At 38.3% G+C, this 15,868-nt stretch overlaps 1 protein-coding gene across 2 annotated transcripts in view; it reads left to right on the top strand.

The window, feature by feature from the left end:
• PWD (chloroplastidic phosphoglucan, water dikinase (ATGWD3)) overlaps nucleotides 1–9,700 on the top strand; it is a 50,241-nt gene extending 40,541 nt beyond the window's left edge. For both annotated transcript variants that reach the window (XR_016058087.1, XM_006845041.4), the window contains exons 17-19: nucleotides 5,884–6,037; nucleotides 6,160–6,253; nucleotides 8,575–9,700. Coding sequence is in view for 1 of the 2 variants with exons in the window: in XM_006845041.4 (XP_006845104.1) it covers nucleotides 5,884–6,037; nucleotides 6,160–6,253; nucleotides 8,575–9,461 (1,135 nt within the window). In the remaining variant the exon portion in view is untranslated. The remainder of the gene's footprint in view (nucleotides 1–5,883; nucleotides 6,038–6,159; nucleotides 6,254–8,574) is intronic.
• Nucleotides 9,701–15,868: the final 6,168 nt, after the last annotated feature.

The raw sequence follows: 15,868 nt of genomic DNA, 5'->3' as shown, positions 1-15,868 counted from the left end.
ATTTTTGGAAAGTAGGGCCCAAAAAGGTCCGTTTGGACAGAAATTCGGGGCTTGGGGGTTTGTCGACCTTCTGATGTCGTTTGCAATGGTCCAAAGGCCATATGAGGTCGATTTGCAGGAGTTTTGTTGTGATGTTTGTCCGTACACCTACGGAGCACAGTACTCCTTTATCTCACTTGCCTCATATCTCCTTGCAGCCTTGCCCAATCCGGCTGGAATTTGGGGAATATCTTCAAGGTTTAGGGGCACTCTTGTGTTCTTTTTGGGACCGAGATGATGTCATACAAGGGCTGTCCAAAATATGGACATTATTACACATGTTTCTGTGGCTTTCAGGTGTACTTGATGTCTGAAAGCCACAGTTACAGTCGCCTCTATTATTCGTGTAGGGGGTGGGTGTGTCAAAAATACGCACAAACAATGCATAATCACCATAATAGCATATGTCACTTAGTCAAGGTTAAAGGCTACTATTGTGATGTAAGAAAGTTAAGCATGACTGTCATGGTAGAGGATAAGGAGGGTAAGTAAGAAAGAGCAAATTAAACTCCTTGTTTTTTCTCTCATCCCATGGATCTTGTTCACCAATAGAACACAATTCTCATCTATGATATACTCATTCCTTTGGTGTCGAGTTCATTTGACAACAAGCTCATCTCGATAGTCTCAGCAGTGCTAGTGGGGATCCATAGGGGGCTCTGTATTTGAGGGACCAATGATGGTCACAATTCCCATAATATTTTGATTTGCATGTTGATCTTACAGGTGAGGTTTTTCAACGTTCTTTTATTTTTCAATATGCTTTATTATTACACTTTTTATTTTCGATTCTTAAAATGATACATATACTTTACTTTATTCTTGGACATGGGAGTGCCACATTGTTGGGTTGCGTGCAATGCGAGCAAAAGTGAATTCCTCTTCTATAAAGGGTTACAAGATGTGGGAAGCCATGATGGGCCTTGGGTCGGAAATAGGAGGGTGAGATGGGGAAAAAATAAAGGATGTAGTAAAGAAAGAATGTTTCAATTTCTTTGATCCTAGGCGCGATATGTCACTTTCTCAAGACAATATTTGCCGCTTATTGATAGAATTCAGTGTCTATCTAAGTTAGTACCAGGTAAATTTGCCCTCAAGATATATAGGAGCAGAGAATGAGAAAATAATCTTATCAATAAAAATGCACAAGTATTGCAAGATCCAGACACCAGAGTTGCCATCCTCCTAGAGAGAAACATTCTCACAGAAAACACTTGGGAAATTTGTATGGCTTCTATGGGTTAAAAACAGGAGGAAACATGTCGCTATTTATAGATAGTTGAAAGTGCCTTTTCACTTTCCACACGTGACTACATAAGCCTACAATTGCATCTCTTGAAATCTCAACCGTCAGTATGATGCATCATTGTGGTAACTCTTCGAGTTTCAAAAAATAATCGTCACACTTAGTACGTGTGAGGCAAAGGTAACTGTCGCACTGTGTCTCTTCGATTTTCGGAAGACTAATCGTTAAGCGTTGACACACATCTTCACTACGGACGACAGATACTGCAGTGCACCAATCTATTAGGAGCCGTTGGGATATCTAGAAATATATGAAATATATTATGGGAGTAATGCATTACTGTGTAATACATTACTGCGTATCACATTACCTGCAATTGGATTGTCACTCTTTGGGTAGTATTTAGATGCAACTTGGGAAATATATTGCTACTGTTTGGCTATGTCTGGAAGAAATATGAGAAATGCATTACCATCTAAATATGAAAAATATGGCTATGTTTGACTAACAGGATTAGACTTTGGTTTCAACATGATAAGTCATTGGAATAATATGATTGGAATAACATGATTTTATTGTGATAAGCCTTATTTTTATCTATTTTTATAGAAGTCTTTCAAGTGTCTCTCTATATATAATTTCAAATAAGCAATAAATTTATGATACTAAAATCAAAATCTTTATGGTACAAGTTAAAAAATGGGAAGAAGTTTGATTAGTAAACTAGAAAGTTTGGTAATTGCAGTAGAAAATTTTGAAGCATTGGAGGAGACTAAAGAAGTATCTTATTTCAATTGAGATTTTACTAATATCTTATGAGGATTATGTTGTGTGAAATTTTTTATTAGGATTGTGTTGTGTGATTTTTCATCGATTGCCAATTATTATTTTTATTATTTATGTTTTTATATGAGAGCTGATGGCGGGCTACAACCGAAATTGGGGATAGAGGGATGTAGAAAGTTTTTTATTATGATTGCAATAGAAAATTGTCCCTCATCAAGTTCTACAACTGTTCAAATTAATTTAGATTTTCCCTACTTTCACTTACCAATTATTAAAATTGGGGATAAATGGATGTAGAAATTTTTTATTATGATCACAGTAGAAAATTGTCCCTCATTAAGTTCTACAACTGTTCAAATCCATTTAGATTTCCTCTTACTTTCACTTATCAATTATTACAATTTTTTGTTTTCATATGAGAGTCAGATGAGGGCTACAACCCAAATTGGAGATAGAGGGATGTAGAAATTTTTTATTATGATTGCAGTAGAAAATTGTCCTCGTACATCTGTTCAAATCAATTTAGATTCCCCTTTTCATATCCCCTACTTTCACTTTCTATTTACTTTAATAATTATAAGGTACAACATATACTTGAGAGAGGGAAATATTTTTTTAAGCAGGGATAGGGCAGAGAGACGCAAAATGATAGACATGCCACGAGCTCAACCTGGACATATGCTCCGGTGAGGGACGCCTAATGCATTGATGCTAGCGTGCGAAGTGTAAAGTGCGCCATTGAGTGCCCTGGCACCCTCGCCCTCACACACGCACATACCTGTGCTCGTGCATGATCGTGTTTGCACACGACGCGTGCTCGTACGTGATCGCGTGCTCCTCATAGGCCTTATCTCCCTTTAGTTCTTAGAACACATGTGAAGAGGATGTCCACATATTTAAACATGGTTTCCCTCTTCCACATCTTCAATGTGGGATAAATAACTTAACAATTGTCTCCACAAATGAAACAAAAACATAATTTTCAATACATTGCACTTTCCAAAACACCATGGAATAAAAGTGATATTATTTTGAAATAACATAAGGTAATTTCTAAAGAAAAAATACAACACCTTGCAGCCTTGACGATTGTTGTGAGGATCTTAATGAGCTTCAAGTTTTTGAGTGGGTCATGAATGGCTTGGAACAGTCTTTTGTAGTCTTGTCCAATGATATCTGGACTAGACCGGACCTACTGGTTCAAACTAGGAAACGGTGAATTGATCGTTTGTGCAGTCCAGTTTACTATACAGGACCTTCTGTTCCAATAAATCGGTGCTAAACTAGTGGATTAGCTGGTCCAGAGCCAATCCTAAGCTCACTTTTTTTTTTTTAATACACAATAGGCCTTTTCTTTTTATTGAAAATACTCATTTTAGTTGGTTTAATTTAGTCCTTTTAAATTATTTAGGGGAATCAAATGCAGTTAAAGGAAAGAATAGGGTTCTAGAAAACAAATTCTTAGGGAGAGAAATCCACCATCCCTAGGGATTTTCTCTGGTGATTTCTCTACGGTGAATTTGACCATGAATCACCATTTTGTGGTTTTTGCTAGAAATCCTGTAATGATCCTCGATCTCTGAATTTGTGATCATTCAATCTCAATCCAATATCCATTATATAAGGGTGCTTCTTTCTGCTTTTTCACGTGATATATATATATTTTTTTCAGATTTCTGCATGCTTTTTTATGCCATTTTGTCCATGCCTCATTTCTCTCTCTCCCTCTCTCTCTTTTTGAATGTGTCTCAATCTAGAAAAAAGAAGTAAAAAAACAAAATGTTGCCTTCTTCTCCAAGAAAAACTTTCCTATTTCTTTTGTTTTGAATGATTGAACTTCGAAGCTGATATTATAGTGGAATAAAAAACCTATAATTATTAATTAATGGGTTAGTTTTGCTTGAGCCGTTATGATCGATTTTTGAGGCTGATATTATTGCTTGATGGGTTATTTTTGTTTCTAATAATATTTTAAATTTTCTTTCATTTTAAAATATTTTCTTAATCTTTCCTTTAATTTTCTTCTTTTTCCCTTATTTTTCATATTTATTAATCTTTTAATTTATTAGACTTGTCCGGCCCGCGAACCGGTCTTGGTTTGGCTAATCCAACTGAACCAATACTCTTACCGCTTCAGTCAGTAGTCCAGTCTAACCATAATTAGTCCTGCCCACTTTTCCCAATTCTTCACTTTATTGTTGGGCCATGTTTACTGGGAGAGGTATTTTCCCCATCATTTCCAATGACATATGGGTTTCAGACAAGTCTTAACCCATTGCGGCAAACTAATTCCGAACACATTCGCCCTTTTTCCTTTGAAGATGAACTCCATTGGTCTCATGCATGCCGCTATGGCATATTTGGCCCAACAAGATGTTATATCATGAACTATGGCTTGCTAGAGATTCTATGCTCACATGTACTGAGAAGTATGCGTCATGGCGGAACCTGGTCAAACCTTCTCTCTTCTCCCTCGACTGCTCGAGGGAGACCATTAGGAAGTCCTAGGCTGATGGATCGTCGAGTTCTCTTCTCTGCTTAATGTCTCGGAAGAGGAGAAATGCTAAGGGAGAAATGGCCAAGCTTCAGGCACACATTGCCAGTTTCGGTAAACGAGGGGAGGATCCCCAAAATTCCGTGAGGATAGCTAGTTTATACAAGGGCTGGGTCTTCTAGGAAAGTTAGTGTGATCTCTTACAATATGGTTGATTCTGCATATCCAGCCGGATTGCCTTTGGGTTGGCCTTCACCATGCTCATAGTTATTGTCTTCAACCTTCTGAGGAAGATGAAGGTCTAATCCTAAAGAAACTCATGGTGGTATTAGCTGCTATACAAGTCCTTTCAATCTCCAACCTGAACGACAGATGTTTCTCCACTGCATACTGCATCTTGAATGAGCTGAAGTGCATGTCTTTTCAGTTGCAAATTCAGCTTCTCTCTTCTCCTGCTCCTGTGGCATAATATGATCTGGGGCAGTTTCTATTTGACTCAAGACTTGGAAGGCCATGTTCCTCATGCAGGCTGGGCCGTTTGTTCTATGATGGGAGGTCACAACATTAGGTGGGATTGCCTGGACAAGTCCACAGTAAATACATCCCTTGTGCCGTACAAAAGGATGACTGGTTCCAGTATTTGCTCACTGACTAGACATTCTCGTCTTATTTTGGGCTTCTGTCTTTGAATCCTTTTTCTGATTCTTTTGATGATTTAAAGGTGATTCTCATGCAGTAGATGGCAAGTTATAACCTTGAAGATGTCACTGCATTGCCTTTTGGCAAAGGAAGCCATTTGTATCAAAATGCTTGCTCACTTTAGATGTTATGATTCTTCCAGGCCTATTGAAATAGTCGCCTCCTTGATGCATGTGTAATTGTAATTGCCCACTTTCGGGAGATGATCTTACCTAGCCAGGTTGCTAATCTCTTGGCATTTAGGTTTGAAAATTTTGTCCGCAAGAGCTCTTTCGTAAAATTGAGTTCTTGCCCACTCCTATTTTCCATTCAAGACTGTGATATACCTGCTTTTTTGGTAGCATGCACCTTGGAAGCCTCATAATGAACCTTGGATTTTTTAGTTGGAGATTCCAGATCATTGATGCAGTTTCTTGACTTAATCAATGATGAGCTAGGCTCTGGGCTATCTCTTGTAATTATTATCTTTATGGTTTTGTGGGTAGCATTTGATGTGAAATTTCACGCACCCAACCATGCATGCATCTCTACCAAATTGATTGTCAAATTCTCTAATTGCTTGTGCCTTAATTTAGTCTTATTTCAAAACGCCTTCATCTCAAACTTTAACACTCTGCAGGTTGGAAGCATCTTCAAATGGTGTTAATTTATACGCTTCCTCTTCTAATGACGACAAAGGGGCTAATACAATAAATAGCCATATCATTCAAACTTCTGTGCGAGGGAAGGTTTCTCCTACCTGGTCCTCAAGCAAGCTTCCTGAAACAAATAAGGTATTTCAAAAATGTTCCTTGAAGACAGTAACATTTATTATGAGAAATGGATGAATTTTGGTATACAAAAAACTTTCTTGCCGGCTGATTCTTTATACCGATCAACATTTTACTTGGTTTAGGTTTTGGAGCTTACAGATGCAGATGTGCACAAGGCTGGTGCTAAGGCAGCTGCCTGCGGTCAACTCGCTTCGCTTGCTGAACTTTCTACCAAAGGTGAAACCCCATCATGCTGTTACATATAGTTCCTCACTCAGTTTCACTTCTTGCTCTTAATCATTTATATCTTTATTCTCGAGAATTATCTTTTTTATTTTTATTTTTTTGTTTTCACACCATGTAACATAAGTTTATTAAAAATGATTCTTTGTGGGTCCTGTCATTTGGTTATAGATATACATGGAGTTTTTCTATTGTTAACATCTTATAAAATCCTATTGTTAACATCTTATTAAATCCTATAGGTTATATTTGGAGAGCTTTGTGAACTATTGAAAGTACTACAGTTGCCTCTCTAATTATTTAATGTTCGTAAACCGAATAAAGGAATTTTTGTCATTAAAAAGGGCATTGTTGATATTTTCATGAAAAGGCAGGGGTAATTATGGAGTGAAGTTCTAGATACTTCATTAATATAAATGCCCTTATCTTTTAGTGAATATTTCAAATACGCCATTCTCGAGATGACAAACATACCCTTTGCCTTGTTGGGCAAATACCAACACTAGCCTTTTTAATGACAAAAATAACCTTACTCATTTTATAGTAATCGAATAAAGTAAGGGGCAACTAAAGTAATTTTAAAAGTTCACACCCCTCTCTATATATAACCTATAGGATTTTACGGGGCGTTACCACTAGAAAAACCTATATACTTACATGGATGAAGTTTCTATGAGGCCTCGGATTTACAAAAACAAAATAAAGCCTCACCTTAAATCCTCATTTGATGACTCCAAATCAATTTGCAACATTGACAATAAAAATTTTAAACTCATAAAATGGTGCAGATCTTGCGGATCTGTGAACACTTATTTTTGGAGAAAAATGGACGGTCTAGATAACAGGTTACAATATACACTATTTTTTTAGAGCTTGAAATGCTTTTTTTTTTTTGATAACCATAATATTCAAGCCGAGATGATCAATGTAAAGGTTTTTTAATACTTGAATTGTAATTTTCGATGAATTATGAGGTGAGGCTTTACATGTTTTGTTAGGGCTGTATTCCTATCAAACCATTTTTCTATATATGTATATATCTGTGTAACCTGTGATAGATTGAGAGGGCATTGGAAGTTGTTTCTTTTCATGCCGGCAATAGCTATAGTTTTTATAGTATAAGTCATGATCATAATCATCATCATCCGAACCTTATCCCAACTATTTGGGGTCACTACATGATCTTGTTCCGTCATTCTTCTCTATCAAGGGTCATACTTTCAGTCAGACCGTAAGTCACCATATCTCTTCTCACTTCTCCCATCCATGTCCTTTTGGGCATTCCCCTCGCCCTTTTAAATCTAACCACTTGAGCCAAATCTCCCCTCTTAGGCGGTTCTGTATTGGGTCTATGCTGCACATGGCCAGCCCTACTTTCCCTCATTTTATCGCCTAATGGAGCTCACCCCTAAGTTCACTCGTATATATTCATTCTATCATTTCTTGTCTTGCCACTCATCCATCTTAATATCCTCATCTGAGCTACACTCATAATATGGATATCTTATTTCCTGACCGCTTAATGTTCCGTCTCATAAAGTATGATTGGTCTTACAGCCATCATATAACACATCCCCTTCAGTTTCATTTGTATGCGACAATCACATAAAACTCCGGATGCGCATCTCCACTTCACCCATTTAGCTCTAATTCTATGAGCAATATCTTCCTCAATCTCGCCATTCTCCTCGATTATCGATCCAAGATATCGAAAATAATCTCTTTTAGGTAGTATTGGTTATAAATCTTAACTAGTTACTCGTTTTTATTCCTATTATTACTAAACTTGCATTCAGTACATTCTATTTTAGTCCGGCTAATTTTAAAACTTTTAGATTGAGCATTCCTTCAAAGTTCTAACTTTACGTTGGCGCCGCCTCTAGTCTCATCAATCAAAACTATGTCATCCGCGAACAACATTCACCATGGTACCGTATCTTGTAGATGCCTAGTTAAGTCGTTCATAACTAAAACAAAAAGAAATGAGCTCAATGTTGACCCTTGATGTAGGCCAACTGTTATTATAAAAAAAAAAAATTTATAAAATGTGCAAATAAAAAATATTGTATTTTCTTCCTTTCATCAAAAGTCATGAAAGATTTCGAGCAGTGCTGGAGATGGTATATCTATCTGTTAATAAAATGTGCCTGGGTCCTTGTGCTAGAGGCCATAATAATATGCATTTGTTTTCTCTTATCTTGATTAGGATGTAATAAAGAGAATCAGACTTCGGCTAAAATCCCTAAAATCCCTATGGTTTCTCCTCTTTCTTATTATGTGCTTTATCATCTGAACTCTTCATGTTCTTAACTCAGTCTACAGTGACCACGACATCCCTGCGTCCTTCCGAGTTCCAGCCGGAGTTGCAATACCCTTCAGCTCCATGGAAGCAGCCCTCAAGGCAAGTGGCTCCCTCCCAGTTTTCCGCTCCCTCCATGAAAGCCTCGAGACTGCCGTGATTGAGGGCGGCCACCTCGACAAACTATGTGCTGATCTCCGCTCCCTTATATCCTCCCAATGCCCTTCCAAACCAATACTTGTCACCATCGCTGAGCGCTTAGGCAAGATGCCAATGCTCATAGTGCGCTCAAGTGCCAATGTCGAGGATCTTGCAGGCATGTCGGCAGCTGGCCTCTATGACTCCATCCCCAATGTGGGGCCTACCCCAGAGGCTCTCGGGCCTGCTGTAGCATCAGTGTGGGCTTCTTTGTACACAAGGAGGGCTGTCCTAAGTAGGAGAGCCGCCGGCGTTCCCCAACATGAGGCCGCCATGGGGGTTTTGGTGCAAGAGATGCTAATGCCAGATGTCTCTTTTGTGCTCCACACGGTTAGTCCATTTGACGGTGATCCTTCATGTGTCCATGCTGAGCTGGCACCTGGGCTCGGGGAGACCCTTGCTTCTGGCACACGTGGCACCCCTTGGAGGCTCGCTTCTGGCAAATTGGAGCAGAATGTGAGGACACTGGCATTTGCCAACTTCAGCGAGGAGCTAGTAGTGGACAAAGGTGGGGTGGTGAGACGAACAGTGGATTATAGTAGGCAGTCTCTGACCGTGGACGGGTTGACGAGATTGCGGCTAGGACAGAGGCTGGGTGCAGTGGGGTTCTTCCTGGAGCGCAAGTTTGGGTGCCCACAGGACATTGAGGGGTGTGTGGTTGGTGGGGATATTTATATAGTGCAGTCTCGCCCGCAGCCTGTGTAGGCTCTACGTACCATACTTCTTTGCCATTGTATTTGAGTCTCTTCCGAATTCCAAAATACAGGGGATGTCGTATCCTTCTCGTCTTTTCTATGTTTGTTGTTAAATTATTTTTTTGTCCACCTGTTTTTCTATGATTATGTTCGTGCATGTTCTTGGAAAAGTTCTCATTAGTTGTATCTTGTGAAATTACTGTGGATGTTTTAATATATGCTAATGCTCAATAAGCTCTTTCCTTTTCATCTCGACTGTTCGTGTCATTTGAAATCTGCGAGGTCCCTTCTTTTCATCCAGAGTTGACTATCCATACATCTGAGGTTTACGCTGGATTGATGGCAGAAGAGGTGTGAAAGACATAATGTTAGATTACGAAATCCTTGTGTTATATTTAAGAAATCCTTGATTTGGTAATTTCTAAAAGTAATGACCTGTGAGATATTCTCCAGTCTCCAAGAAATTGTTGGCCAAATCCTCAAGAGAGCCTCTCTGAATCATCTGGATATGCACTTGTGTATAATTAATTGTGTTTTCCTTGGAAGTGAATCTCTCTCTCTCTCTCTCTCTCTCTCTCTCTCTCTCTCTCATAATTATATATTTTGGGGAAATTTGTCTTTTGAGGATACCTAAATAATTGGCTGCCTTCTTAGGGCCAAATTGTATTATTGGTCCCAAGGCGAAGAACATGGTGATGACCTGAATTTCAGAAACAACTTTGATTGAGCTAGTGATCAATATAACAAGAAAAAAGGATTTTGAGAACCCTTATATTTGATCGACCATCAAATGGATGCATTTGGAGCATGAAGTATCTTTGGAGAGAGTTCTGTATAAAAGAATCTCTGGACATGGTGTTCAACCCCTAAGCATGTGTTCTGATGGCCATTTCTTTTTGACAGAAAATTGGCTCCTTTTATCTGACTCGGGATTCTTGTTGAATGGTTTGGACGCTGAGGGCACAACCTCAAGGTATGGATCTTGGCTTCAATACACAAATGATATGAGCCCAGGGGGATGTTTTCAGCAAGATCACTTTATAATACTACTAGCCAGGATCCTTGTCTCCTAATTAATGCATCGGTGGCAAAGACATGGCTTTTTAGAATCCCGTTTGGTGTACAGGCTCTCTTTTGGCTGGCAGGTAGGAGCATATCTCTATCAATTGAAGTAACTTGAAGAAGAAGGGTAAGCATGGCAAATGTCAGCATCCTGTGTAAGCAGAATGCAGAGACAATTGATCATCTGCTAATGCATTGCACTCTTTCTAGAACAATTGGGGCGTGGGTCAAGCTGAAGGCTACTGGGAACTGGGTTATGCTTCAAACAGTAGCCTTATGGAGAATCATAACTGCAGCAGTGCTCTACCACATATGAAGAAGAATTAATAAAATCTCTGAGAACTCAGACAAGGATATTCTACCACTCTAACGGGCCATTATTTAGTGGGCATAGGCACGATGAGTATTCAAAGGTTCACCCAAGAAAAAGTTTCAATCTAATCTTAGGGATCTAGTTCATAAAAAGACTCAAGAAGCATAAAGCGGGCAAATGGGAAACCCAACCCGCGGACTGGGTCAGACTAAATTTTGAAGGAAGTGTGCAAAGAAATGAGAGTGGCAGATTATGGGGGCCAATTAAGAAAACTGGAATTAGAAGATGGACATACCAAGGAAATCTCTTTGTATGCCAGGCCAATGAGCGCCCCTTATACTGTATGGGCTCAATAATAAACCAGCTTAAACTACATTTTTAGGTATTTAATTAGCGTAATGATACTATGAGACCTTCCTACACCCATGTGAGTAGGACATTAAAGGATCACTATTAAATTTTGACACAGGTCTCTAAAAAAGTTATCAATATACCCATTCATCCAAGTCCCACACCCATGTCATAACATTTCTAAAGATCAGTGTCAAAATTTAATGGTGATCCTTTGAGGTCCTACTCACATGGATGTGGGAGGGTCTCATAGTATCATTACTCATTTAATTATTCAAAGAAAAATTATGAATTTTAAAATTATTATGAATTTTAAAATTATTAAAACATATGGGGTGCCATTATGCTCTATAGGCCCCACCATTCTAGCCCACCTTGATTTGGGTGTGGGGCACACTATTCCATAAAACAGTGGGACACCGCACTTTTTTCACCTGCTTTTGATTTGTGGTGGCTTGCATGATAGGCCATTCAATTGATTGAAATGAAATGGGAAGGTTTTTAAAAACAATGGCTAATTGATTTTGAAATAAGGTGCTGAGATTTATTTGAAAATAAAAGGTAAGTATTATATATTTTTTCGACACTTAATATTTGATAGGAGTAGGTTAAGGAAACAGAGGAGATAAGGTTTAAACATCTTCAATTAGATCATAATGACTGATCTAGAGATTTTATAGTTACGTTATCTCCCCCCACATGTCACTTTTGATCAATGGTTTAGATGGGATTTCCATAAGGATGGCTAAATGCTAGAAACCCTAATCCTAGCCACAAATCTATAGAATCTTTATGGGTTTTCTCTACAACACACCACAACCAAAATCTCTCTCTCTCACCCAAGGTGGCCCGCCACCCTCTTTAGATATCTCTCTATCTTTATGTCTCTATCTCTCATAGACTCGAGGAGATAAAGGGGCACACTCCATTGTGCTGCATCCATGGAGGGGGCATGCCCCACGTAGAGAAGAAATGAAAGAAGCCTCTAGTTTAATTTTCCACATGCTCCCATCCATTGAAGGGTTTTATTAGTATTAGCTTCTCAAAGTTTGTGAGGTCCAAGAAAGACTTTGATCTTGTGCGCCATCAACGCAAGAGACCCAATGTGTAGTGTTATTAAGTCCAATTGAGGTAATTTTTTAGCATCTATTTTTTTTTTACTGCATTATGTGTTTCTTGTTCCCAAGTTCAAGTTGATGTAATTTTTTGTTATGAAATTACTAGTTGTTAAAGTGACAGCAAAATAAAATCCAATTTTGAGTTTCATATTTGTTTATTTGAGTTCTCTTTGTAATCTTTGGTCTTTGGTTCTGAAAATAAACTATTTAAAACTACATAAACCGTACTAGTTCACATTGTCCACTTTCAAATGATGAGTATATTATTTCCACAAGCTTTTCTTATTTCCTCTACCTAAAAAGAGACCATAGACCAATGTCCATCTCTCTCCTCTCTCTTCAAAGGAACCCTAATAAAAATATCCCTCTTTAGGTAAAAGTGAGAACTCTTAGGTTATTCATTGAGGCTTAGGACTTACATTGTGAACTGTCGTAGTGGTTATAGTAATAAAAAAGGAAGATTTGAGGAGATGACATCAAACTCTCGAAACATGAAAGGGAGCAATCGGTGTGAAAATGGAGATCAGATTTACAAAAAGAAGATGTGCATGTAGATTTTATTTATTGTTTTTGTTACATTGGGATACCTCACAATGTATGATATTATAGAACACTAAATCGAATGATTCGCATCAAAGAACACCTCTTTGAATCCATTTAGGGTGAGAGGAGTTAGAGAGAGGACAAGATGGCAAGAGAGAGAGGAGAGCAACAAGGTGAGGGAGGCAACAAGAGAGGTGAGAAAAATATATGGATTTGAGTTTTTAAGGGGTTCACTTTGGGTTTTAGAGCCTTTTTTTTAAAAAAAAAGTTGAAATAAAAGCTAATATTGGATGTCCAAACCACTCAAATATTGGAATTATGTCCTTTTAAGGCCTTAAATCTCGATATTTTCAATGGCTCTTGACTTCAGTGGGACTAAAAGAGAGACATGACTCTAGGATCTTGACGGACTGGGACCAAAGAGTCATGGAACCCCGATTAAGTCATGAAGAGGATTTATATACATAGGAGCTACTAAAAGAGTTGAAGGTTACCTCTTAGTCAAGGTCGGTTCTTATGTTTGTACCTCATGGCTAAGTAATTAGCCATGGCAATACAGTTTATGTATGAGCATGATGACACAAAGCCCTGTACAGTAAAGTTGGAGCCAATAAAGGACATTGGTCTAAATCCCAAACTCGTAGAACTTTCTTATAGCATGTGCATATATAGTCGCAATGCATAGGAAGCCACTCTTCCGGAGATCTAGTGGTTAAAGCCATGCATATGTGCTAAGAGAGGAACCCACGCACCATGTATGTGCATATCCTCTAAGGGGTGCACCTGAAATCTATTTAAACTTGGGGATTCAAAGTCGCACATCAGTTTGACTTTGATAGGCTAAGATCATGAGCCCTTGATTATACATTGTGGGTCATGAGTTTGTTAGGTCATACCGAGAAGGCGAGCTTTGGATTCCGGGTATATTTAAGTGGTGCTCTATTTTGTAATTCGACTCCAAAGAACCAAATTTCCCTTGTAAATATTTTAATCAATTCCAAAATGATTTAATTTTATCGAAAATCATTAAAATGATTTTTTTGGGATTTATAGAATTTTTTCTAGATTTCTTTGGGCAAGAAAATCCAGTTTCTATAATTGTTTCAAAGAAATGACAAACAAGGACGGTCCCCCAAGACCCACACAAGAAACCCAAATGGCCAATGAGTGTCCACGTGTTAGCTTGAAAAGATCCCATGTCCCCCCCCCCACGTGGAGAGGACGTAGGGGTGACGTCAACCCCACTTTGGGATTCCCATGTCCTTTGTGATTTTGTTCATTTAATTATGTAATATCTAAAATATTGGAATTTTAGAAAATTGTTTTTAGCACAAGTTTAATCCCTAAAACAAGTAGATTGTGCACATATTTGGAAGATTCTAGAAGGGGTATAGGGTTTGTAATTACAATCCTAACCCTAAGTGTCAATGGTAAATGTGCAAATAACAATTCAGCTTTTGTGACATGATTTTATTAGACCCACATGCTCTAATGAAGTGGAGGAAATTTTTAGTATTTGTTTTTTGCTGAAATTTTAGATAAATGACCATAAGGGCATACTTCCCATCTTGTTTTAGCTTTATTAAATATAAAGAGCATGGGTTTTTTTATAACAAGGGAAGTTGCAGTGAATTGAAGGAGGATAATGATGTTTACATTCATACCACACATCTTAATGACATGACGGTATGGTGATTTAGGATCATTGTTGTACGTCATTTTTTAAGTACTTATAATCCCTGGTGCAAATAAGGAGAGAGCCAATGGCGGCTTAGTTCTGCCGGTACCCAAGACACAGCCAGACCATGTGAACCCTGCAAAATACGCATAAAACTAGGCAACCTCTGAAAAAGTACGGGAACAATTTCAAAAGGAATGAAAATGGTATTTTGGGATGCCCTAAGGACACTTACAAAGTTTCGTCACATTCCTATATATTTTGATATAATAAAAAATAAACTATGTTCTCAAATCTAATTTCCATCATGCTGAAAAGGGTCCTTACAACTACAACTTCATTTTCAGTGTTTCAAAATAATACCAGACCACTGCTATTAGATCCAGAATGTTGAAAAACCCTTAGGGACAAAATTTGGGTTCAATCGGACCTCGCAAGAACATTATGGGGCCGAATTACCAAAAATGAGTAAGTACACTATTGTGGTGTGGCCTCACTGAACCAGTCCCCAATCATGGAGGCTGAGTTTTCACATCTCAATATGATATTCAAATGCCCACAGCTCGCTTGTTTGGAATCGAAACAAGCTCAAATTCGAACACAAGCTAGGTCTCGACGGCCCAGTCATTTTGACATATGGCACGCGTCATGGCGTGGCCTAAGACGAGAGATTTTATAGAGAGAAGATGAGCTCGAAACTATAAAAATCAAAATTTTCAAAGAAGACATCTCATATTTCACGAAGCAATAACTCAAGATCCGTAAGTTAGATCGGCACGAAATCAGGTCCGTTGCAGCTGCATCACAGAGAGCTACAAGTTTGGTAGAGCTTTTTCGTTTAGTTAAAGGCCGGATAGTATGAATTTAAAGGTTGAAGGTGGCAAGTGTTTCTCTGTCTCTAGAATCCCATTTTCCAACGACTTCCCAATTTGGGGATATGCTCAAACGAAAACCAAATTTGACAAAATTTGATGCAAAACGATTGCGATAATGTCCCATTTAATTTGTGATCAAAATGAGGACTTAGAACATCGTGGATCGAATCGGATTGGTGGTCGAAGTTTATGAACTTTGCTAGATTTTTGCCCTTTTATGAAAAGTATGTTTCAAGACAATTAAAGGACATAAAAATGTTTAGAACGGATCAAGCATCAATTCTACGATGATGGGTCATCCGAATCACTGCCGTGAGGCCCCTCATAGAGAGATGGTTTTGTCATTTGCTCAAAAGGACTAAGGGGTATTTTGGTAATTTTTTCTAAAAACGGGATTTACTTTAATTCCATTAAATTGTAATTTTCCACAATTTGACTTAGTTTTGATCATGCCACCCATGTTTTATGGTTGTTATA

The sequence above is a fragment of the Amborella trichopoda genome, chromosome 6 (assembly GCF_054954075.1).
Source record: "Amborella trichopoda isolate Santa Cruz 75 chromosome 6, AtrichopodaSantaCruz75HAP2 v2.0, whole genome shotgun sequence".
NCBI classification, from domain to species: Eukaryota; Viridiplantae; Streptophyta; class Magnoliopsida; order Amborellales; family Amborellaceae; genus Amborella; species Amborella trichopoda.
This window is presented reverse-complemented; position numbering and strand designations above follow the sequence as displayed.